At 37.7% G+C, this 26,305-nt stretch overlaps 1 protein-coding gene across 1 annotated transcript in view; it reads right to left on the bottom strand.

Annotated features, from left to right (window-relative positions):
• MED13 (mediator complex subunit 13) overlaps positions 1–26,305 on the bottom strand; it is a 75,996-nt gene that overhangs the window by 8,215 nt on the left and 41,476 nt on the right. Inside the window, exons 7-23 of the mRNA XM_026656422.2 lie at positions 25,156–25,318; positions 24,721–24,831; positions 22,493–23,179; positions 15,201–15,417; positions 14,504–14,588; positions 14,019–14,140; positions 12,715–12,805; positions 12,311–12,525; positions 11,653–11,849; positions 9,215–10,122; positions 6,867–7,034; positions 4,440–4,663; positions 3,601–3,790; positions 2,606–3,071; positions 1,573–1,792; positions 663–854; positions 233–456 (exon numbers count right to left, since the gene is read on the bottom strand). Of these exons, the coding sequence (XP_026512207.1) occupies positions 233–456; positions 663–854; positions 1,573–1,792; positions 2,606–3,071; positions 3,601–3,790; positions 4,440–4,663; positions 6,867–7,034; positions 9,215–10,122; positions 11,653–11,849; positions 12,311–12,525; positions 12,715–12,805; positions 14,019–14,140; positions 14,504–14,588; positions 15,201–15,417; positions 22,493–23,179; positions 24,721–24,831; positions 25,156–25,318 (4,480 nt within the window). The remainder of the gene's footprint in view (positions 1–232; positions 457–662; positions 855–1,572; positions 1,793–2,605; positions 3,072–3,600; positions 3,791–4,439; positions 4,664–6,866; positions 7,035–9,214; positions 10,123–11,652; positions 11,850–12,310; positions 12,526–12,714; positions 12,806–14,018; positions 14,141–14,503; positions 14,589–15,200; positions 15,418–22,492; positions 23,180–24,720; positions 24,832–25,155; positions 25,319–26,305) is intronic.

Genomic DNA, 26,305 nt, shown 5'->3' on the forward strand with positions numbered 1-26,305 from the left:
AAAAATTGCATTAAATTCTTCCAGAAATGTAGTTCCACAACAATACCCAGATAATACTGCTTATATTCAGCTGCTTGAGTTAGTTTTGCTAGATACTGGCTCCACAAAATTAATCAGAAGTATCTATACAGAACCACTATACTAGAAGAACTTTGATCCAGGAGAGAGGTGCGAAGTTCTGGATATATTCAAGATACAGGTGCTGAGTGAACAGAAAAGCTTTGCTTCTTACCTGTTTGGTACATCGATATTAATTATGCAAGTTTCTAGCAGTTCTCCATACAGATCTGTGCATGATGCAAGAAGCCATCTTTGATCATGAGATAAACAATAGCCCACAAAAAGCACATTATATTTCTGTCCAGCCTCTCCGAAAGTTTCTCCTAACTCTGTTTGCTTGTCCTTTACAGGAGCCAATATAAAAGGGGGTGTATAGAGTCGAATACACTCTGGTCTCTGTAAGAAATGCAACAGAAAATTTAAGTACCAAAGGATAGCTAATCATTAAGAACTAGGATTCTTTAATTATTAAAAACAAAGACCATTTACCTAAAAGATAAATAAGTCATGGAAATGTACATGCAATTCTGCCATTATTCCCTAAATGTTTACCAAAAGATCAAGTTAATCTTTAGCACTTTTTGTAACCTCAAGATACTCACATCAGGGCTCTTGAGAGCAGTTTCCATTGCTAAACCTGGGCCAAAACCAGTCAATGTTTTCACATTGGTTGAAGTTGGAAGTGGTCTCCGACACTGGGTAAATGCTGAAAATGCCAGAGATTTTAAGTGTTGGGTGTAGATTTGCCTATCTTCATGTTTCACAGGTTGTAACAGGTACTGACACGGGACAAGCTAAAAAAGGGATTGAAAAATAAAACATTACCACCAGTGTGTAATTTACACTGAAAAATTCTTACCATCTCCTCTTCAGATCTTAAGTGCTTTTTAAAAAAGTTCTTTGGCTAATGTTTTTAAAATTACTCTCCATAATCTGGCCTCTCCAGTTCCATACAACTTTCTGGCTTTCCTCTCTCCATTCTGTTATAGGATGTGAGGCCCTTTCAAGCAGTCATCTAACTGGAGGACTCAGACCAGGAGTGTAAGCGCCTTCACAATAAAAGCCTCTCTCCATCTACAAACCTCCCAGCTGCCTAAGGTCTTTTATCACTACCAACGTCTAATGTCTGGAAGTCAGGAGTGCTGGATAAAGCTTCTTAATACTGTCAGTCTGGGAGGTAGGAATTAATAACGAAGGGACATCCCAAGGCTACCTTTCTCCCCATTACCATTAGCAGAATGGAGCACAAGCTCCACTGTCTAATGCCAGACTGAAGTTTAAGGAGACTGTTACACGATTAACTTTTGATCAGTGCTGCTGTAAGATACTAAAATGCTCTTGAAAATTTTATTGATGACACTTCTTCCCACAATTTAAACAGCAGAACAATGATAAATACTGAATCCAAAGGATTCAATTCACCATGAGGAAAATACTATCTTCTCCAAACCCAGCTGAAATGAACAGTAATTTTTACCTTAAATTTTTTTAGTAAATATGTTAACTACTTACCTGCACAGAAACTGTACTCCTGATGTTAGGAGGAAGAATCTGAACCATCTCTAGAAAGCAACGAAGAAGCCCAAGGGTCCACACGTTGGATGAGTTGCTATGCTCATCTTTCTTTTCATATGTAAAAGGATCAATTATATAAACTACAATTGCAGGTGGATAGGAGACAGCATGTGAATCTCCATCTGTAGGGACTCCAACTTTATCACGATCCATAGTGCTGGAAGTTAATTTGAAACCAATTGCTATAAAAATTTTCTGTTTTATATAAAGTATATCAGATTACACCGTATGTATTACATTAAAAATGGAATTTGACGGCACCCTCTGATTAAGTGAAAAGAGCTTCTTTGCCTTGAGTAAGATGTGAGGAATGATACTATCACATATTTACTGACTTCAGTTTAGTGCACAAACTCATCAGCTTGTCAGGACCATTAAGTTTAATTTTGTTATTTAGCTCTGCAGTTCACCCCTCTCCATCACATGAGTTCATCAGCAATTTGCCCCATTGCTTCAACTGGCAGAAGAAGCAAGGTATCAAGCAAGGTATCAACCAGTTCCCAACAAAAGCAGTCTTACCAGTACAGCTTTAACACCAAAACCATACTTTATTCAACAATGCAAGTCTTATTCTCTACTTTCTTCCTTCTTGAACATATTAAAAAAACCCGCTTATTAATTTGGTTGGAAGTAAACTTTGTGAACATAGTTGCAGGGTACAGGGGTTGCTATTTTTTGCACCCCAGCAGCTATTCAAACCTCTTACAAGTTATTTTTAGAGTTGGGACCCAACCTGAAAAACTGGGTTCCAAACCTTCAGAGTTTTAGGGTTGTAGTTCAGGCCAATCGTTCTACAATACCTGGCATCTGAAAGACAGACGCTTACATCTAGCTCTGTCATCTTCAATTTTTGAAGTGAAGATGTGAAAAAGATTAAAATAAAAACAGCATTGTGCTCAGTTGTGTGGGCTGCTTTTTTTCTTTTTCTTTTTTTTTGGATGAGTATTGCACATTAAGTACAACACGTTACCTTTCAGAGACTTCTGGGTGTGGCTGTGGAGGGGCAGATGAAGTTTCCCCAGATATCCCAGCTGCTTGAAGAGCTGGTTGTTGCTGCTGTCCCCCTGTCTGTCCATTCGGGGCTGTTGTAGCCTGTGTAGGCAGGGAGGCAGAAGTAGTACTGTTCATGCCGCTAAAAGGTGGAAACGAAGAAGGTTTGTTTGTTGATATCCCACTGCCTATGTTGGTGGAAGAAGATGAGGGGGCGGTAGTGGTCAAAGTTGAATTAGTTGTAGTAGCTGCAGAAGACATGGCACTGTTTGAAGTCACCGTCATGGTACTACTGGTAGCAGCTGCAGCACTGGACGATGGAGTGTTGGAATTTCCTGTGTTACCTGCGACCAGTGGCTGAGTGGATGCAGACTGACTTGTGAGGGGAACTAGATTTGGCTGAGAAAGTAAAGAATTGTCTAATGGCTGAGAAGCAAGATAAGGACCTAAAACAGAAGAAGTAGAAGTTAATTAAAAAGTTGGAATTTAATTCTTTCAACCTGATATAAAAGACCAATAAGAAAAATCTAATAATTTTAGCATTGATTTTTCTTTGTATCTTACCCAAAACAAATGAGAACATCAACACTTTTTCAGATTCAATTTCTAGAACAGGTTCACTCCACTCATCCCCTTTTCCTAGATAATCCACTAACAGACTTCGGGGACTAATACAGAACTCTGGTTGCAGCTACATTAGAATTGATCCGATAGCTGGGCAGCAAGTCTAAATAAGTTACCATACAAATGGTCAGCAGGATTTATCATGAAGTAGTCTGACAGACTTGCCCTGAAGACTTTACCAGTGGCCAAGAAGTCATTTTGAGTGTGTGTCTATATGTATGTTTGTCCAGGATTTTTGCAGACAATATTTGGACAGTGTGCTACATATATGCTTTTTCACCTTTCACCTCTATAATATTTCTATAAATAACAGAATCAGATGAAATAAGGAGAACTAAAAATATTCAGTACCCAGGTCATATCTGCAAACTTGAGCATAGAGCTTGAGTTTGGAAAATGCTTCATTGTTGGCATTAGCTGCCTGAGAGAACCAGTCTGTGACCGACTTTTCAGAAAATTTCTTTGAAGCAGTGGATCCAACTCTCATGATCCCATCAGAGAGCAGTTTACAGATAGGTCTATGCTGACCAAGTCTGCAAGCCTGAAAAAAAAAGTTAAAGATAAGATAGAAATAAGACAGTAATGAGTTCACAGACTTTCAAAGTTGCAAGGTATGACACATGGAATTCAACACAAAGAGATCGCTTTATGTTTGTTTTGGGGGTTTTTGCATGTTCAAAAACACACACTACAATTTGGTTATCACATAAATTGAAATGCTGCTTTATAATTCTAGAAAGCTAAATGGTTCTGCAATATGCATACCCTGTTGTTTTAAGGTTATCAACAGGTTTACCTAAGTGTAGGAAAAAAACAAAGTACATCATATCTAGCCTAACCTTCTTAACCACAGCTCAAGGAACGCAAGTGTTTAACTGCAATGAATTAATATTTGGTTGCACTTATTAAAAATGGTAGTACACAGTTTTACCACTTGATGGCATTGATAAAATAAGAAAATAGCCGCTTGAAAAAAGCTACATCCAAATAAGATATTGATGAGCACCAGGATGTGCCTTTATCTTCCAAATGTCTATTTCTAACATCCATTTTAGAGGCCTCATTGAGATGGTACTCTGTGCAGGCGTTTCAACATAATTTGGGATCCAAGCTTGACAAATGACTGACTATATACTAATAATATTCTTTATACTATCCCATTACATTGCTGTCCCTCACACATATTGTACCTCATATACTGCAGTCAGATCTCTAAAGAAGCTTTTTGCTCCATTCAGCAGGGCCTCATTCTCAGGACACACCACAACATAAGCAATGTCTCTTTGAGATCCATAAGGTTCCAACATCAGCCTCTCCCAGTATGGCAAGGCAAATGGAGACAGCACCAGAAAATCATAATCGTATCCCAGCAAAAATGTTGGAATTGGCAGTGGTTCTGGGGACTCATCAGTTCCTAGATAAAGAAAGATACATTTTCCAATATATTAAAAGGAAAACAGGAATCTAGCAGAATCGATATCTTGCTTTTGGCAAACAGGAGTGTCCTCAAGCACAAAATCAGTGTCCCCTGTTTCTTAAGGTACTCATTTTCATCACTATCAAGAGTGAAGCCAGTATTGATAATAAATCAAGTTCTCTTTGCCTTAATAAGCATGTGTAAGGCATGCATGATCTAGCCCTATATATGAGTCAACAATTTTTTATTGCTAGCTCCCAGGTCCACAAGAATAGCTTTTATATTATTATTAAATATTGGTATTATTGTCAGGGTGGATAAAAATCAATGATTTTTGTAAAGAAATTGAAAATGGATTTTTTGATAATTTAAATACATTTCTTCTTTTAAAAAATAAGCCTATATAAAATTAAATTTAAATTTATGACAACCTATGTTAAGACCTCAACTTACCATAATCTATTAAAATAATTTAAATTAAATAAAAATAATATTAAGCAGTACATGTTTGCAGCCAAAATCAAAGCCACTGAACTGACGGTTACTGACTAAGCACCTGAAGTATGTTGAAGTGCTAACCCAGTCTTTGACAGCAGCAGCTTCTCCTGCAGGTGCAGAGGGAATATTTTCGTCATTTCACTTTATTCAACTAGTTCAGTTCAATGACTATTTCATTCAAAAGTTAAGAAACTGACTGGGAGTTGGGGGGGAGGGAGGGAAAGAGAACAGGAAAGCTTGTTTTCCTCTTCCAATCTATGAATAAGAACTATATGTGAGTGGAAGAGATCTACTAATTCTAAAACCTTGAAGGACGTGATGACCACAAACGAATCAGTTCAGTTTAGTAACTACAGACAGCACATCCTTTGTTTAATAAATCAGTTAGTTTTAAATGCAAAACGTGTTTTGACAAACTTTTTCTTAAGTATCCAGCACACTTACAGCAGTTTTAACTAATGAAGTTACAATGCTTTTTTTGCATTTAATTTAAATTACAATTTCTCTCCAAATACAGCTTGACAAATCAAAAGTTAAAAAAAAAAATCTAGTAAATATCAATCCACCCATTTTAGAATCTTTATATACGTTAAGTTATATAATTGCTTAAATAAATGTGTACAAATAGTGTATTTTCCTAATTAGAAAAAGTACCACCAAATTTAGCATAAAAGCTATATTTAGTTGCAAATCAGTATGTTTTAATGGTTACCAACCACTGAGAATCAACTTTTCTTTATGGAAGTACAAATGCAAAACAAGATTAAAAATCACTGACTTTAATCAGAGGTTTCTTGCTTGCCACTTTAAATCGTAATTAAAATTGGTTATTTAAAATCACTTTAATTTTAATCAATCCACCCTGATTATGGTAATTAATAGAGGACCTTATCAGGAGCAGTCTTCCATCCAGCAAGGCATTCTAGAAATGGTTAAAAGCAGCCCACACCTCAAACAGTTTAGAATCTAATTAAGACATGATGCAACAATGGTGTGTGTATCAGTCAGAGAGAATGGGAGAAAGAGGACAGGGGTGCAAAGCACATATGATATCTAACCATGCACATATCTATTATTATAAATATCAGAAGTCTCTTGATAAAAGGCCATCCCTCTTCCTTGTTAATGAATACAGTACTGTCTGATGTAACATGCTAATATCCAGTGGACATTAATAAAGCCACCAGAACTAAGATACTGGGTTGAATTCTTAACATATATAGTATCTCTGTACATATGATTTCAAAGCGAAGCTGTTCTGTGCATTTGTAATTGATACAACTGGTCTATTTCTGACCTTCCGTCCATAACTCTACCGCCATTGATAAGATTCAGTGGGTTAAAAAAAAAAAAAAAAAAACACACCCCACAGAATTACTTTAAACATTCTGGTTTCTTAATGTCAACTGTTCATTCCAGCTCCAATCCCATCATCACTTTAAATAATAACTTCATGTGATCCTTCATTCATAAACATTACAATTAAAGCAACTGAGTGAATTCAAATATATTGCTATTTTAAAATCATTCCTTGTATATTACAAAGGTAAATATTTTCTGTGTGTTGTAAAGGAAATAATACCTCTAACCAATAGTTCTCCCTATTTTAAATCTCTCTTGGTTGAATCACATCTAAACATTCAGGTTTGGTAACCTATACCAAGGACAAATTAACAAATGGGAATCTATACAAGTAGTTTACCATAAGAGCCTCGGCCAGCCATTTTGTGAAACTGCTGCCATGTGAGGGGGCCCTGCACACCCCAAGATCGGACTATTCGCTTTTTCTGAATAGCATCCTGAAGAACTGGCTGGAGTGACAGAAGCATGCGAAGGATGTCCTGTGAACACTGCATGCTCACATCCACAACTGAAAGAGAACAAAAGAAATGTAGTCACAGCTTAAATAAAATTATCTAAGAAAAAATTGCAAAGAGTTTAAAAGGTCCTAAGTTTAGGTGAATTTGGGGGTTTAAACAAAAAGTCACTTTCTTGAAACATATATTCTGTTCATGTAGGCCATACAACTATTATCTTCAAGTCTTTCACATAGTTAAGGGATAGCAATTAAAATCAGAGTAGCAGTTCCACTGCGCTTTGATTTTCCAGTCTGTACAATAGTCCCTTCCTTGAAAACTTCAGCTCTCCATCTTTTATCTTTGTCTAAACTATAAAACTAAAACACGCCTATAACTCAATTGTTAAAGTATTCAAAATATCAGTACTTCTCCCTCCACATAGATGTTTAGAGGGAATGCCAACCATCACTGCTTTCACAAAGTCTTGGGGGGAATCCTGTAAACAGTATTCATTATTTAGCCAAATTTGGCAAACTTATTAGAATGTCACAGACAGCTAATAAGTACAGTTTAAGGGGGAAAAACCAAAGAAACAAAAAACCCTAAAGCTTTTAAGATGAGGGTTAGAATTTTGTAGCCTCCTTTTAGTGAAACGTCTCACCCCCTCCCCCTTTATCAATATTTCCCAAGGGAACATAAGCCTCAGTATTACTATGTGTCTCAAAAATATTTTGATTTGTCTACAGGAAAGCTTCCCAAACTTGAACCACCAGTGATCACACAGCACCTGGTGGTGGTCTGTAGAAAGTTGGCTGTCTATGAGGCTGGCGGTCTTCCTCCTTACTAGCTACTTTAAACTGCATCCAATACTGCCAGTATACCACTTTTCTATGTGAAAAATTGCTGTAGTCACCACAGAGACGTTGCAAGATCATTAATGGAAGGAGAGGTGGGTCTGATTATGAATGTGAGGAGAGGTGGTCCATGAGACAGTGGATTAACATGAGATCTACTCTTGGAAAAAGCTTCATGATCTATTATATAAAAGCTGCATTATGTTTGAAGAAAATGTGTATTTCACAAAAGACACTAAGTTTGTTACTGAATTTTCAACATTATTAATGTTAAGGGGATATGAAAAGAAAGTAGGTAGCAGAAATGACAGCAGCACCACCTATTAACAGTTTTGCTACTGACCAATGGCAGCATGCAGATTAGCTTGTGTGAATGGGTTGAAACAAAACCAAGCTTTCATTAAAAATAATTTCTGTAGGAAGGGTCATGAGTAGAAAGCAATGTATCTTGATCTCTAGCATATGCAAGTTATTCAAAATTCAGGCTGCACAGAAAGCAAAACAAAAATGTCTGTGCCATAGGGAAACAGAGTATAGGACTTAAGTGTTCAAAATAGGCAGAAATGTTGTGATATTGTGACCTAAGTATAAGCAGACCTCAAATTTCTTTATGATTATTAATCATGCCACTAGAAATGAATGAAAAAAAGATGCAAAATAAAAAAAGTTAGATATTTTTTACCACTGCAGATAGAAATGAACATTCTTTTGAGAGCAATTGTTTGATTCTTTACAGATGCCATTTAATTTTTGCAAATCCAAATTCTCCTACATTACTTTAACTTCAGAAGCCTCTCACCTCCCTCTCTCCACCTTCAAAAGTGAGATTAAAATACCATATTTCCTTGTTATTTCTATTTATGTAGCCTTTCATTCAATTTCTACAGAAATTAATATACTGCACAGAATCTGTAAAGTATCCATCATATGTATCCCACATGTACCTAAAAAAAGACTTCAAATTCCAATGAATCACAGATAATACTATCCCTGCTTGGAATGTGCAGTAATACTACAACAACTACTCAGTATTACCTAGGTTTCCTAAGATTCTGCTCAGTACTTCATAGGAAAGTTCCCAGAACACCAAATAGAAGACTACACTATATAAAATGCCTACACTATGGATACCCAGACTATGGGCTTGAGCAACATTTCAAATCCATATGGCAGGTATATGGTCCTTTAAAGCTGGGCAAAGAAAACCTAATTAGTATATTGATTTAGTACCTAAAAGGCCAGAGGCTAGGAACAGAGCAGCAATGGAAATTCACTCAAGTGTATATGTAACGGAAATAAGTCAATTGGCAATCTTAACTCCCCCTACTCTTCATGCTATCAGATGCTTAGAAGCAAGACAAGAAACAGATTTGCAAAGAAAAACCAAGTATATTTACCATTTCTTTTTGACCAATGATGCAAGCAAGTACTTTTCACAAGTGCTTCATCAACTTTTCCTCCTGACATATTGTCCATGAACTGGCGCCCATGTTCTAACGCTAGATAGCAGTCATTGCAACAATCCCTTTCTTCTACACGTACCAGGTTGTTAACTGCACCAAATTTGGGTATAGGATCTTGATCTGCTGCTCCAAATGGCGAAAACAAGTTGGTGCACTGATCTTGCAGCAACAGTATTAACTCATCAGGCAATTTCTCAGGTTCTTTCAGTCCTCGCTCAACAGAAGTAGCTCTAAGAGCTTCAAAACGTTTCTCCGCTTCTTTGCCACACTCTGTATTACGCCCAAGGATATCCAATTCATCTTCAAGAAACAATCCAGAGTTGTTGCCAAACTTTCTATTCATGACAGCACTGAAGCCACAGGTACACCTATATTGAGCCTCTTGTGTTGGATCTGGAATGTAAACTCCAACATCAGCACCTTTGATGTTCATGTTGCAGACACAGATGCAGCAGCTATCAAAGTTACAGTCTTTGAACAGATTCATTACTGACTCCGAAAGGATGAGATTCACATAAAGACTGTGCGCCTCAGGGATGGATGGTACAGTTGCAGGTTCAACTGAATTTAGTGGTCTACATGTTGATGGTGTGGACGCTGGTGAATACAAATCAGAATTTTCATATTTGACTGAACCTTGAGCACTGGCAGGTCCACCAGCTCCACGAGGGGTACGAGGTGTCCTTGGTGTTCTAGGAGTTGGGAACCGAGGAGTGGAAGGAGATGGGAGAATTCCTGCTCCACTATTGCTGGGAGGTGCACTACTGGGCGGCATCCCAAATGGAGTATGAGTTTGTGGCGTGTAGGCAGGGCCATACTCTTGATCCATAGTGCTTCCATCACTAAGAAAAGCAATAAGGAAAATATTTTTCAATGGCGTTTGTTTTTGAAATACAAGAATATCAAATTTTAAGTAAGCACTTTTCAGATTCACATTTTAAAACAAAAGGTAGTAAATATTAGTGCAAAAATTGTGCAATCAAAATAAAGAAGTTTGGGCCTATTTGTTCTAAATGACTATGCAGAACTGTTCTATATATTGACAGCAGTGCTAAAAACTCAAATAATAAAAAAAGCTTCTGGAAAATAATTCTGGTTGTAGCCAATATTTTCTAAATACATGCACAGTGTGAAGAGCACCTTTTCCTTTTCACTCTTTGTTAATATTAAACAATATGGTGACATGTATCACTAAGAAAATACTGGCTTTACCAGCAGCAAACTCTGCTGGATCAGTGAGGGAAGTATCACTTGGAAACCTTTCAAATTTTCCTTCCTAGTCACTGAAACGTCTCCAAAGACTTATCAGGCTAATGAGACCTGAAAACATTGCTTCTACACAGATCTGACCCAAATAAAAAGCAGCCCGTTGTACTCATGCTGTGGTTTAAATTATAGTTTGTGAACCAACAACAAGCTTATAAATACACAGCCCATGTTTCCTAATCCACCTGCAGAAGGAGCACATGCAGAGGAGCAGGGCAGAATAAATATTCCTCAAGGAGGAGAGAAATAAAACGGGGTTTTCTAAACGACTAGTCAGTACTGAACGCACTTTATAGGGATGCTCATTTAGATACAACTACTGCTACTAAGGGTATGTCTACACTGCAGTTAGACACCCATGGCTCCGTGTGCCGGCTGACCTGGGCTCAGGCTAAAGGGCTGTTTAATTGTGGCGTAGATGTTTGGACTTGGGCTGCAATCTGAGCCCGGGGACCCTCCCAATGTGCAGGGTCCCAGAGCCCGAGCCTGAGCCCAGTGAGCCTGAATCAGCTAGCACGGGCCAGCTGAGGGTTTTTAATTGCAGTGTAGACATATCCTCTGTCATCACCAGCAGATGTCACATCAGGCACTGGTTTCTAATTGTAAAGGACAAAGAAATGAACATGGGAAGGGAAAGTTTTAAAAAACACAAGTGGCCTGCCCATCACTAGAAAAGCTGAACTGAATTCTAGGAAACAGCAAGAAAAGCACCTGCTAAGCCCTTGTAGTAGCTATGATACCACCAAAGGAACATGGAGTCCCAGGCTTGTATTTAATTCAATTGTTGCAATCTTCATTGCTTATTACAATTAGATTTATACCATCAGGCTTCCCTAAGAAACCCTTAAATGAGACATGAATAAAATTTACATAGTTAAGTAGCTATTTTAAAAGAGGAATTTTCTCTATTTAGATACAGTTTTTACTCACAATTTTCTTTAGTTTATCAGTAATTTAACGAGTGTTTTTAAATGTTTTTCACTATACTTTCTAAATGGAAAAACTATTCATTTCATTAAAAGATATTCTAGAATGTGGATAATTTTGATCATTTTATACAACTTTAAAAAAAAAACTATTTATCATTCACTGGCGCAAAAGCATACCCCTCTTTGATGAATGGCATGGTGGGTCCTGGAGGAAGTAACTCCAGTTTTCCAACAGTCCAACTCTGACGGTAAATGCAGTCCTCTGGCAGCTTGATAGGAGGGAGACATTGGCTGGGGAGAGTCTTTAGTGGGGCAAACATGGAACACCCCACAAAAGCCTGACTATTCTCAGGCTTATAGACATAGGAATAATCCTAGAAATTAAATAAAGAAAACACTAACCAGTAAATATAGTCGATTATATAAATCCGGCAACAAAAATGCTACTAAGATTAAAGTAATCAATTAAAAACTTGTTACTAATTTGATTAATATTATTCTACATTTAGTCCATGCAATTTACATTTCTACACTTAAAAAGTAAGTACAGCATTGGTACTGCAACTGATTACATGCTGACATACACACAAAGGCCAGGGCCTATAATTTTAATATATTTCTTTAGTTTACTAGTGACTAAACAAAAGAACAGCTCAGTGTAATTCAGTATATTTCAGAAGCGAAATAACAGGTTTCACTTAAGATACTTCATCCACTTCTATGTCATGTAATAAACAATTAGTAATACAGGAAATATGGTGAGAATTCTAGAAATATTCAGTTTATTGCTTGAATTTGGAAAAGGCATTTATCAAAGTTACGCAACATTGCTTACCTTGATTTCAGAAGGTTTTGGACTGCAGAATCCCTCATCTACTTCAATTCTGAACTGAATGCCTACACTAGAGCTATTCCCTTCAAGTATAGTTCCTCCAAGTGTAGCATCCATATTGCCATATTCCTTATTGTTCATATTCATTGGTGAAAACCCCATAATATGTTGTTCCAATGATGGTGGTGTTGGATACATTTTATGAAGATCTGCAGTACCTGTTTCAGATTAAAAATGTACTTCAGAGGATACTCCAGGAACACATTTGTTTATTATATATTTCTTTCATTTGTCTTATACAAATGTCAAAAAACTTAAATTTGCAACTGTACACAACAAATAATTTAAATGTGGCATTGCTGATATTAGTAACCTAATTGAGGGATAAAACGGGGAGGAGGACTTACTTATGCATGACAGTGGGTCTAAATTTCCTGCTTTTGACTCTTTGCAGTTGGATTTGTCATCTGAGCCATTCACTGTTCTTTTAGATCCAGGCTATAAGAGAGAGGGGGGAAAAAAAAAAAAAAAAAGTTAAAATTCCCATCTGAAGCATTTTAACTAGATATAAACAACACTAAACAGTAGTAACAATACAGTCTAATCATAATACCTCAAGATTGAAAAATAAAAAGTATAAATTTCCTCCCTTATTGAATGCCTACTGTTTGAACTTAAATCTTACTTAAGGAATCATAGTCTAGTATTTCACTTGTTACAAGAATATGAGCATTGACCCAATAGTAAGAGGCAAGCACTTACAAGAAAATGCACTATATTTCCTTATCTTTGTCAAGAAAATAATGAAAAGTGCCAGTTAAAGTTTTCCTAATTGTAATGTTTAAATGTAATTAAAAAAAACCAAACAAACAAAAAAAACAGGACTATGCTGAAACCCTTATTTGAGAAGTGATATATTTAACCAGCTGCTTACATCTTTATGCTCCTAATACTATAGTTAATAGCCAACTGCACTTTTCATTATGACCCTTTATTTTCAAGAGATTTTCTCAAACTTATCCATGTTCTCAGACAAGCAACATTTTTTCCCTCCCCACAAAAATGTTACAAAGCACTCTCCAGTTTAAGATAAAGCTTGTACTAGTTTCAAATGCTTTTAGAGGTTACTGAGATCTAGTCTACACAAAGACTTTGTACTAGTACATGTCAAATAGGGGGGTGATTTTTCTATAAAAGATTCAAGTGCCACCTGAGATTGCAATAAAATTATTCCAAGATATTAACAGCTATACTGAAATGATTTGATAGAAGAAAGCCCACTTTAAAATTTCCCAAATTTTTCATTGTTTTAAATATTAAAAAAGATATATTAGTGGGTATGTTGGCTAAACAAGTAGAGTCTAGGCTGTAATAAGAATATAGCACTGGTAATAATTATAATGTCATAGGTTTAGCTCTATGTCAAAGGCAAGTACATTCTCATTGCCCAATAAGGATGCAAAAGTGAAAATGTCAGCCAAAAGTCTTATTATATATTATACTTTTATATTATATAATGGACTTATTAGATTAGCAAAAGTCTATACATTATATACCAGTCAGTCACCAGGGGAAAATGTATTTTAAAAGTACACTCATTTTAAAAAAAAAAAAAAAAAAAAAAAAAAAAAAATCTTTTTCTCCGCCACAAAATGTACAAGTCTGAACAATTTTTATCTAGCAGCTGCTTTTACTTTTGCAAACCACTTACTGTTAGTTCATCTTCATCAGAGTTGAAGAGATTGTCAAGGTCAGTGTAAGAGACTACCAGGTCTGTTTCATGAAACAGGCTAGTTGATGCAGTGCGAGCGTGAGCAGCAATACGTTGTGCATCTATAAAGAATATGAACATTTATGCTCACCTTAGCATTGTAGATACTATACATTTATTTAAATTGGGTATTTCTTTTTAAATATTATTCAACTGGAGAAACCCAGATGCTATCAGCTCTTACTGAACTAGCATATGCATAAGTGAGGCTCCTTCACTTTTTACTAACTTTTTTTAAAATTTTATATCCAACGTATTTTTGCAAGGTTCAATACTGAAAGTTACCTTCCTAAGTAGCTTCTGAATTCTGAAAAGATATAAATACACTTTGAAAGTTGCATGAGATGTTACTAAAAACTGCTCTGAATTCTGTTATCCATTCCGTAAGTCATTAATATATTGCATTTTGAAACAAACATATTTACCTTGCTTGACAGAAGGACTAAACAGTGACATAGCATCTTCTCCTTCATGGGATAAAACTGTAACATTAGAGGTCCCATCTTCAGCCTGCAAAAAGCAGCACAGGTGATATATGGAGGAGTTGTTGTTGTTGTTGTTTTTAAACACAAACAACCACCGCCACCACCACCACCTATATTACTGTATGTTTCTCGAAACAAAAGCTCACTGTTGTAAGGATTATTGTTTTGTTTTTGATATTTACATGGCAAGGATCTGTAAACTTGTTAAAACTTCCTAAATAGTTCTTTTTAAATCTACTGCACATAAAGTATTGAAAATATTATAAAAAGTACCAGTACTATAGAACTATATTATATCTTCTTGCATAACTAATACCAAAAGACACAGGACAGATATCAATCCAGTTAATAAACTCTTACAGTATTAAAATGTGTTCAGATAAATAAGCAGTCCTATAAGCCATTCAAGCTTTACCTCAAAAGCAAAAAACTTACAAATCAGGGTTTTTTCTGTAGTGTGTACTTTTACTGATCATTTCTGCTTGAATGCAAGCATTTTTAATGATAAAGGATTTGCTAGAGAAAAATTATATACTACCACCTATGCTCAGCATAGTTTCAGTACCATTTCATTATTAAAATTAAAGCAATTTGTTTTTATCCAATTATTGATTTATGCCATCATTCCTTTACTCACCTTGTGTTTTCTTCCAGCTTCTCTTTCACTGTTTTGCCTATCCTTTTTGTTATCAGGAAAAAGGAATTCCACGTCACCATCAACAAATGCATAAGGATCAATTTCAGGTTCTTGGTCAGCTTCAGACACTACTGCTACTAGGTATTGGTTTTTACTCTGATATTGCTGCACCAGTTCATCGGAAACCTTTAAAGGCTTCCTACACTGCACCATTAATCTGCACAGAAGAAAAATACAATTACAAAGCTGTATCAACCATCTATTGCCTAGGGTAAAGTATGAAATATCATCTGCTTTTACACAATTCCAAAGAACTTTTTAGCTAACATGGATTCTCTTAAAAAGTTTTCTGGGAAAAGGGTTAAGCAATCACTTGCACAACTTAACGTCTCTTTATGAGCAGGTCATACATAGTACTGCAGCCAGTGTAATTTCTTCATTGTCCTTTCCAGAAACTTTAACCCAGACAAAAATGAGAGATGGTTCAAAGTCTCACAGGAGATTAAATGTTTGCCATTTCTTGAACAAGTACAAAATTACCAAACCAACTACAGTAGCGTGTGCTGAACTGCAGTCTACTAACAATGACCAAGATGAAATTATCAGAGTAATTCACTAAATTGGTTTAGCAAAACTGTATGTTTTTATTAGAGTCTAAAGTTCCTGAGCACTTCACTCAAATCACACAGAATTGGGAATTTAAACTTTCTTCGGGACATGGGTGGATCTGAAGAGTAACACATGCAATTACCGTATGCAAACAGTCACAGATGGCTAGTCTTCGCTTGTTTTATGAAGCCATTTAGGTATTCAAAAAAGTGAAGACTCTTACAGCATGCATGTGCCACTGGGTTATTAGTTTAAATAATAATGGAGCTTACAAAGCATGTAGATAACACATCTAAATTTGCGATAGGAGTAGCTCAGTAAACATTAAAATGTTCAACATTCTATTGCGTTTATACACAGTAGTGACATTATCAGCAATTTTTTTGCTGGCAAAACAAACAGTTAAACCTATGAAATTCGTATTCCCGAAGACAGAGAGTAAATAATCCTAACCTCAGAAATTGAAATTCATGAGCATAGAAAACTTCTATCTTGAACTTAAGAAAAAAAAAAAAAGGTAGAAAAAGTAGGAAACAAACAAATCTACGGTATGGTTATATGCCCATCCCCTTCTTTGCACTGTCTGCCCCAAAACAGGTGACAAACTTAATCTGGCAACCATTAACCAAAGACAGGAGAGGATGTGAGCAAAATACAACCTTCAAAACGGCAGGAAAGTACCAATAACCTCAGTACCAATGTAGCTGTATTATGTCTGCGCCAAACTCAGATACCTTTTCTGCTTGAAAGTTGTTTCGTCTCCAAAACTCAATATAATGGCCAGTGAGAAAAGTGGGTGCATCTTCAACAACAGGTTTGCATAAACCTCTATTATGTCCCAGATGCACGAAGATCACGGAGATATGCCTTGTTGCTGAATACATGCATGCCATAAGCTCAAATGGTACATGAGCTGACAAGGATATTCATGGTATATAAAGTTTCAGAGCAAAATCACAGCCCCGTCTGTAAAAATCTTCAATGGACTTCTATTCTTCCCATTTTTCAGTCAATGCTATCACATAAGAGAAGCCAAAGAGACCCCACAACTACCATTGCTTGTTTTGATAGCCTAGGTTAAGAGTAATTGGAGTGTGGAATAGGATAAATTTGTGAGACACCACAAAGAGGCCTACAGAAATGAGTAGAGGATAGCACAAGCCATTTCAGGAATTACATTTATTTAAGGGAGGAACTACCTCAACCTCTGTACCTGAGAAGAGGCACTGATATTCCCAGGCTTCCCTCAGCACCTTAAACATCTTCTCAGCATAAGACAAACAGTAGATTGGATGCAAAAGCATCACTTAACAATTTTGTTTCAGTCAAGACCACTTTGAAATAGAGCGCACTCCAACCGGACTCTCAATCCCATAACCCTGGCATTATTTAGAATAGCTTCTGTGCAGCATCTTACAGCTAACAGGGACTTCAACCCATCCTTCTCAGGCAACGATGATATGCTTGATCAGATCTTGTATCTCCAGGATTATCCCCAGGCAGGCAATGAACTTGCTGTGATTGTGCGTCAGAGACAGCTGGCATTTACAATTGGAGCAACCTTGATACAGCTGGAGTGCTTTTCCCTTTTCCAACATCCTATATAAACTAATACAACAAAAAGACTTGGAAAACTAACTCGTTAGAAACAAGCAATTTGAGTAACAAGACAAACAGCTAGAAGAAAGATTTTAAGTATTTGCTTTCTTTTTTAATTATCCAGAGGGGAAAAAAATATAGTAGCAAACTATTCTGGAATAATTATAGTCAATAAATTGTTAAACTAAACTAGAGGCTATAAAAAAGGAACGATCAAACTTCTTACTCTGACAAGAGTAAACCTTGTATCAGAATATATATTTCCTTTACTGTCTGGAAGGGTGGAAGAAACTGACAATTGAATGCTGTAACACTACACACACTACATCTTGAAATAATTACCAGACCCTGCTAGCTGGAAAACTAAAACTATCAGCCAAAGGCCAATATTTAAGATAGAGAGAAGAAAAGCTCGAGTACCTCTGCTGCTGCTCTCAGCATTCCAAAACAGCAAGAGAGAAATAGTTATGATAGTTGTCAGTTTGACTATTACACAAAGGGTTGTGAATGGCCAGTGAAACTGACAGTCTTAGTTTCACTCTGCTGCTGTCCTAGAAAGCTATAAGCAGCAGACTTAAACTGACTACAGTAACTCCTCACTTTAAAGTTGTCCCAGTTAACGTTGTTTCGTTATTACGTTGCTGATCAATTAGGGAACATGCTTGTTTAAAGTTGGGTAATGCTCCCTTCTAACGTCATTTGGCAGCCTCCTGCTTTGTCTACTACTTGCAGGAAGAGCAGCCCATTGCAGCTAGCTGGTGGGGGCTTGGAACCAGGGTGGACCGGCAGCCCCCTATCAGCTCCCCGCTCCCCTAAGTTCCCTGTGCAGCAGCTACCGGCAGTTCAGCTGTGTCCCTCCCCCAACTACCATGTGCTGCTCCCCGAGACTCCTGCTTGCTGTGCCGGGAAGGAGGGAAGGAAGAGGGGGCTAATGTCAGGGTGTCCCCCTCCTCCCCTGCTCCTGCACCCCACTTACCCCATCTTCCATAGAGCAGGGCTCAGGACAGAGGGAGCTTGTAGCAGCTGCAGTCTCAGCAAGCTGATCTAATTAACAAGGCAGTGTACTTAAGGGAAATGCGCATATCTCCCTCCATTCCTGCTGCCTTGCAGAGTGAGAGAGTGAACCGTGGAGGGCTCAGCCAATTGCTAGTTCATCATTTAGCAGTAAGGGAAATATCCCACCCTCTGACTCCTCCACCTCAACCAAGCTTCACAACCATCATCACTGTGTACCAGTAATTAAATTGTTTGTTTAAAACTTATACTGTGGGTGGGTGGGTGTGCATACACACACACACACACACACACACACACACACACACACGTCTTTTGTCTGGTGAAAAAAATTTCCCTGGAACCTAACCCCCTCATTTACATTAATTCTTATGGGGAAATTGGATTCGCTTAACATCATTTCGCTTAAAGTCACATTTTTCAGGAACATAACTACAACATTAAGTGAGGAGTTACTGTATTTACAATCTCAGCAAAGAACACTGCAATTGTTTGCATGCAGTTCACATTTGAAAGGTTCTCTTTTCAACTATATGGGCTATAATTTGAAAAAAATATATATACATAAATAAAAGCTTAAATTTTGCTGACATGGATGGATCAGGCACCTTCTTTCACCAGGAGAAACTTCCTACAAAGTGGTGAGTATGTTTTCAAGCTATGGTGTGGTGTGGTGTGGTGTGTATATAAAAATAAAACTTGTAGTTTACAGCTGCTGCCTTGACAGAGTACAACAATTAGAATAAAAAAAGTTTCAAGAAGATTAGTTTAAGTCCTTTTGATGGTTTATTTCCTGGCAATACTTCCTTTTGTACGTTCCAATACCTACCCTTTTTTAGCAATCCAAAGACAAAATGCTTGTATGATTGCACATCAAGAAATTGGTCCGTTTCTATTAAGTTAACACTTCACATAGTAGTAAACACTGGAAGACTATGGTTCATACTGGAAATAATACACAATCAACAGGGCTGTTCCTCAAACACATTTATCTACTGTGAAAGTCATCAATACTTTCTAGAGTCAGTTTCTGTTGCTACATGAACTTGTAGCTACTGAGTTTACAGGAAGAAAACATTTCTCTTTCTGCAGCATTCTTATACCAATCTAGGAGTGTTTCTGAAAGAAGTAGGTCCACAAAAGAAAAACTGGCATAAGCGTATGTAAATATATCCAGAGGACTAGTTTAATATATAAAGAGCAGAGATGCTATTACTTTGACTCAATCAAATTAACTTTAAAACTAAAAGCTATTGCCTCTAACTCATTCCATAATTTATCAAAACTTATGGAGGTCTTAAAAAAAAAAGGGGGGGAGGGCAGAAGAAAGGTTTCTCTTTTGGCTGATGAAGTGAGCTGCAGAGAGACTCAAATTAACATTGGGCAAAATGAGAAAAATCTCACTGCAGCTAAACTTCTAAACCAATTTATATAATCTGAAAGAATCTGAACCCTTTTATCCATTTGGAACTGAACACAGTGTTTCTTTAAAAACCCACATAGCTCAAGCTTTCTTACGGTGCTAAAATACTACAAGGAGGTAACTTATGGTGGCTTGAGGATCATTTCTACAGAGGGCTGAAAAACCAGTTTCCAAAAGAAACCTAGATTGAGTCTTATCCAAATAAGTTTGTCTGCCCTGAAGAAAGATTATTTAAAAGTAAGCATTTCCATGAGATTTGAGGGCTATTAGCACCAACAACAGACATCTCAATAGTTAGTTTTCTTTGACTGATAACCTCAATCTCTTTATTAAGGCACTTCTGCAAGACACAAAAGAAGTGTCACATTGAATATAAAGCACTGATTGGAGCACTGCAACAGTGATAACTGAACAGTCCCTTGACCTCAACAACCAGGCCAACAAGCAGATTCCAGATATTTTACAGTAGTTGCGACCCCTCTTAAAAACTGATGTCTTCCAGGCAGCATGACTGACAACTCCTCTGCTCCCAGTAATAATACCTAGTATGTACTTCCTAAAGGTCACTCAAATCAATTGCTTTTTCTCACCACAGCTTCTGAAACACTTAAAACAGACTATACGAAGCTTCTCGAGTTTAACAGAATGAGTCCAATCATAATTATCTTCTATGAACCTAAAGAGGTCTTCTTTATTTTATACATAAAGAAGACTCAATGTGAGGGGGAGGGGGGAAAATCAGTCTCTGGCTCACACTTTTTCTTTGAAAATGGAATCAAATGTCCTCAGACAAAAATTCCCAGTTTCCAAAGACTGTACATACTAAGCAAGTCTGATCTGAAGCAGAGCTGATCTGCCAAGCTGAACTGCCATTAAAATCTTTCAGATATTTCCCTATCCAGTACAAGAGAGTTTCCATTGCTGGCTTCTTGCTCTATATCCCTTCAACATGTAATATGGGCTAATGCAGCTATGTTGCTACCTGAGACTAATATTTTTAGCCCCCAAAAAAATCTTCCAGCATTTTAGATAAAACACTAGTTTAACGTTAAGGTAGCAGCACGGAGCAAAAGCTTTCTTCAGCATGCTCCTCTGACTGAGTCTTTCTAATTATACAAACAGGGGTACCAGCCTGGATCTCCACCTAGAAAGGACTATCAAAGCAGTCCTACTTGCAATATAACTGACTGTAGAATTCTAGCTTACAGACAGATCCAACTATCAAGGACATGTTTTCCTCTTCTGTGCCAGGTTCTTCTGATCACAGGGGAAGAGGCAGAAGAACACAGAAGGGTAGCCCACTATGAAAAAAGAGCCAACGCTAGAACACAGGCTGGGGTTGCTCTGAAAATGTTCCTGCAGACATTTATATGGAATGATTTGAGCTTTTCAAAGAGTCAAACAAGAGGGAGAATTAAACAGGTATTCAAAGGAACATACATTACCGCATATAAAAGCTAGTCAGACATATGGCCAAACATATACTGTTTCTATGTATTCATCTATTAAAACTGGAACTACAAGCACCTTCCCACACCTACAGGATTCTCTGGGTCTGAGACCTTCTACAATGCATATGGTGGAAGTGGGGGCGGAGGAGGGTGTGTGTGTGTGAATGGGACTTACAGTGGACCTGAATCAGAGACTTGAAGAAACCATGACTAAGGGACAGAACTCTTATCCTGTGTTCACTTAGAAGCAGCAGATGCTTTTCTGTCTAACAGGCTAACTTTTACTAATGTGCCTTCAAGTGGCCTGGATCACATACAGCTAAACTCAGCAATGTGAAAAATAATCAATCCAGTTTTAAAGGAGAATTTGACCAAATAGGAAAGTCAAGTTTCAGTTCAGCCTCTTAAATCATGAAATATTAATTAAGATTTGAAAGTTGTTAGAAAACTCAAGTCTGACAGAGAGATACCAATCCTCCTCCTGGACAACTAGGGATCTATTTTGTGTCCACTGGGTGGGAAGGGGTAAATACACTTTACAGTCCCAAACAGGCACAAGTCAGCTGCAGAAGAGAGATTAATGATGGAAACATGAACAGTACCCCTTGACTGTGCTCTTCAATTCCTCCTAATTTAAGCTGTGAGTTAGCAAGGTCCTTACCCATGTTCCTAACTTTATGCAAGCAAGTAGTTGTATTAAAGTCAATAGGACTACTCACACTCCTATGTTTAAAATTAGCTGTGACTTTAAGGCCATTATATCTCTTGGGCCCCAGGTCAGCAGACAAACTTACAGTACCAATTCTGTTTCATGACATATTTCCACATGGTAAAAAACTCTTGACTTTTGATAACAAATGAACACCAACCTTTCATTTTGGAGATTCAGCTCTGTGATTAAGAATCTCATAAATTATTACAATGCACTTTTAATGGTTTTTCTCTAAGGACACCAACATTTTCCAAACTCAGACAAATGAATGCTGTGTCTATTGCATGACTGGAGTTCCAAAGGGTTACTGTGAAACTCAAATGTCCTTTCATAAAAATCACTGACATTTTGAATGAGATTGCAGTTCAAATACAACAAACAAAATAAAAAAAAAAAATTATAATTAAAAAAAAAAAAAAAAAAGGACTCAGTTTGGCAATTTTATAGTGAGTTACATTATTGAGTGCTTTAAAAAAATACCTACTCTGTAACTGACGTTATGTTGTCCTGTCCAGTTGGTCCTACTGGATCATCTCTGAATTTATCACTTGGAAGTTGTGGTGGTAAGAATTCCACATCCTTTTTCTTTGGAACTTTGTAAAACTTCCAAGTGGTGTTAGCATCATCTTCCTCCAAATTCATTGCAGTACCAACATACATTGTAGGTTCTATAACTTCTGGGAATTGAGGTGGGAAAGGCTGAGACAAGGGGTCTATCCTGTCTTCCATTGTTTTTGTGGGAACCAAGGGATCTGGTGTTGGCATCTGATAGAAATGCTGGCTCTGAGGAGTAGAAGGAGTTTTAGTTACCCCTTCATCACCTACATCACATGGGTGAGGACTAAGTGGTGGTGGTTGAGGTGAATTTGCCATTTCATTGCCATGCATCTGAGGAGTCTTTGCTACATCATTATTAGTTCTGATATTTGAAAATCTCACTTGACTGTCTGGTGCTGTGATCACAAGCCTCTGACTTGCTGAATCTGCCTCCATGGCAACATCGTCACTAATAGATGCACGATGGTGAAAAGGAGTCAAAGGGCGTTTTTGTGGCTTATCCCCCTTCTCTTGCTTCTCATTGGTCTTGTGCTTCGGAGCTGCTTGTTGTTGTTGGCCTACAGGTGGTGCCTGCCCCTGCTGACCCGAACTTCTTGGTTTAAGATTTTTGTGCCTGGAAAACAAATGGAGAATAATATTTCAATGAATCCCTGAAGTATATCTACACTAGTATTTCATTTTATATGAACTAGATTTTTCTTTAAAAATAAATACATCAATTAGAATTTTTCAAAGTATTCTAGAACAGTGCTTTTCAAAGCCGGTCCGCCGCTTGTTCAGGGAAAGCCCATGGCGGTCCAGGCCGGTTTGGTTACCTGCTGCGTCCGCAGGTTCGGCCGATCGCGGCTCCCACTGGCCGCGGTTCGCCGCTCCAGGCCCATGGGGGCTGCGGGAAGCGGCACGGGCCGAGGGATGTGCTGGCCTCCCTTCCCGCAGCCCCCATGGGCCTGAAGCAGCGAACCGCGGCCAGTGGGAGCCGCGATCTGCCGAACCTGCGGACGCGGCAGGTAACCAAACCGGCCCGGACCGCCAGGGGCTTTCCCTGAACAAGCGGTGGCCCGACTTTGAGAAGCACTGTTCTAGAAGGTATTAAATAGTGAAGCAGGAAAAATATGGTTGCCTAGTTTTGAGAGAGAGACAAGTTGGGTGAGGTAATATCTTTTATTGGACCAACTTCTGTTGGTGAAAGACAAGCTTTTGAACTACACAAAAAAAACCTCTTCTTCAGGTCTGGAACATACAATTATGAAAACCCAAGTAATCCACTTTTAATTCACACTTTTAGTTAATTCAGATTAACTTTCCTTTGTGCCTGTGCAGATAAGCCCTTAAATTCAATCATTAACATCACAGCCACATAACATTTGATATTCTATGTGGTGTAACAACAACAAAAAGTCTAAAGTCCAAAAAGCCCCAACCTTGGCCACCACTGGGATTAACGGTACTTCAATTAAATTTGAAACACAACTGTTAGTGTGTTCTCAGAAACCTTTTTCCCCACACTTTTCAAAGCAAAAAACTAAAATAGAAATCTGGAAATTAGAACACAAAGTTTTTCCAGTGGTCTCTAGTTATTGTGGGCCGTTCACTGGAAGCAAGTGCTGCTTAATGCTGTTAATCGGCCGTAACAGGGGTTTCAAATCCACCCACCTTTCTGGAGAATGCAGATACTGCCCCACCAAAGGGAAAAGTATCTCCTCCCCAAATCCTCAAGGCCCCACACCAGCTCTCTTTCTGGCTTCTTCCTCCTATGCCTGCCAACACCACATTGCACTAGCCAAAGAATCCTAAAGATTATGAATGCTCCCTCCCACTAGGAAGGGAGCATATTGCCTCTATAGTCCCAGGCCTTACGTGCCCTCAGAACGCCACACCTGAATTCAGAAATCCACATTTAGCTGCCATTAGATCACTGTGCTGATCCATGCAAAGAAAGAAAAATCCACTTGTTAGTCTAATTGTAGGTGTGAGCCCTTCACCAAGAGTCTATAATGGAGTTCAGGACTCAGGATACACAACCTAATAAATTATCATGTAGATCCCCCCCACAGTAAAACAGTTATGGTTTAGTATTCCCAAGTCTGTCATTAAAACCCTTCCTGCATACTTCACTTTGTCTACATTATTGGACACGTCTACTGGGTACTGTACCTTGAGCAATTGCAATTTGTCCTCTGTGTGGCTTCAACAAAATCCCAGGATGCTACTTTGTCAGCTGTCTCTTCAACACATAAGCCATTTGATGTAGCAGAATACTTTCTCCTAGGATTCAATATTGGCGAGTTATTGTTAACTAGAATGTATGTTACCTCTTAGTTTTTACCCTCTGCTAAGTGTTAATAGATACAAGAGTCAGGAAAGATAACAAAAAAACATTATACTGAAGAAATAAGTAATGTGAACTAGCATTCGCAGTAAGTTACTTTGAAGTGTTTCAAAAGTAACACACACTTTGCTGATTAACAGGCTTTAGCAGCCTTGCTTCAAACCATTTTGTGCAGCAAGAAGCTGTACAATATTTATATATAATTAAGGCATACTATTTAATATACAGCTTTAATTTCAGTTTCAGAAAGGAGTACATACTTGTTCTGTGCTCTGTTCATATTGCATTCTTGCCAAACTCGATCCACCACCTGATTGGCTAGTTTTCTAGGGATTTTGCCACCATGGTGGCTAGTACTGTCAGAGCTAAATCCATCAGAAACAGAAGAAAATTTCACCCACTTCTGGGCTGACTGAGCATCAACTGAAAATAGAAAAGCAGCATAAAAGTTTAAAAAAAAAAAAAAATTTAGCCAACCGGGCAACATGACTATAGAGGTCCATACAACTCAAAAACTGTTCCAGCCAATGTGCAAAACAAAACACCATCCTTTGAGAGATGTATTTTGTTACATATTTTAAAATTAGGAACAAAAAAGTAGGAAAAAAAATGTAGGTATACATGGTGTACAGTGAGATAGTGTCAGGTCATACAGAAAAACAGCATACAAATTTAAATTGAAGTGAGTTCCCGTGCCACCTCAAATTTCTTTAGAAGCTACATTGAGTGTTTAATAGAATCTCACTCCTGCAATAGGAACACTATCAAACCTATGGAAGAACAAATGTATTTTGCATTCTGTGATCATATTAAACAATCCCTGCTATTTTCCCTCTTTCATGTGTTACCACAAGTTGAATGACCTTCTCTCTCCCCACCCCCTAACAAGGTGTATTATTCTGCAGTCTCTGGTCAATATTTTTCTTCATGAGCCAAATATTAGAAAAAGACCCCCCTCTCCTAGAAGAAAATATATCCCTAGGAATACTGCACCTCTTTACTCAAGGAACAAGTTTAAATACACATTTCAAACTAAAAGCAGCACCAACAGGACTTCTTAAGCATATATTTGTGTAACTTGTGTGTGTGTACGCTCGCGTTTTATATAGAGATAAAAACACCCAAAAACATGTAAACTGTATAAAATAATTCTTAATCCTTCACCATATACAGTTTGATCATGAAAAGTTGATTTACAGTTTGATCCAAAGGCCACTGAAGTCAACAGGAATCTTTACAATAACTTCAGTGGGTTTTAGATCCATCCCTTAACATGGCCTTCTGCAATTCCTATTGCATTTTGATATTCCCCAATTATCTAATATGCAGGGCCGGCTCTAGGCACCAGCCAAAGAAGCTGGTGCTTGGGGCGGCACATTTTTAGGGGCGGCATGGCCGGCGCCAGAATGC

The sequence above is a fragment of the Terrapene carolina genome, unplaced genomic scaffold, assembly GCF_002925995.2.
Source record: "Terrapene carolina triunguis isolate 2854851 unplaced genomic scaffold, T_m_triunguis-2.0 Scaffold231, whole genome shotgun sequence".
NCBI lineage: Eukaryota > Metazoa > Chordata > Testudines > Emydidae > Terrapene > Terrapene triunguis.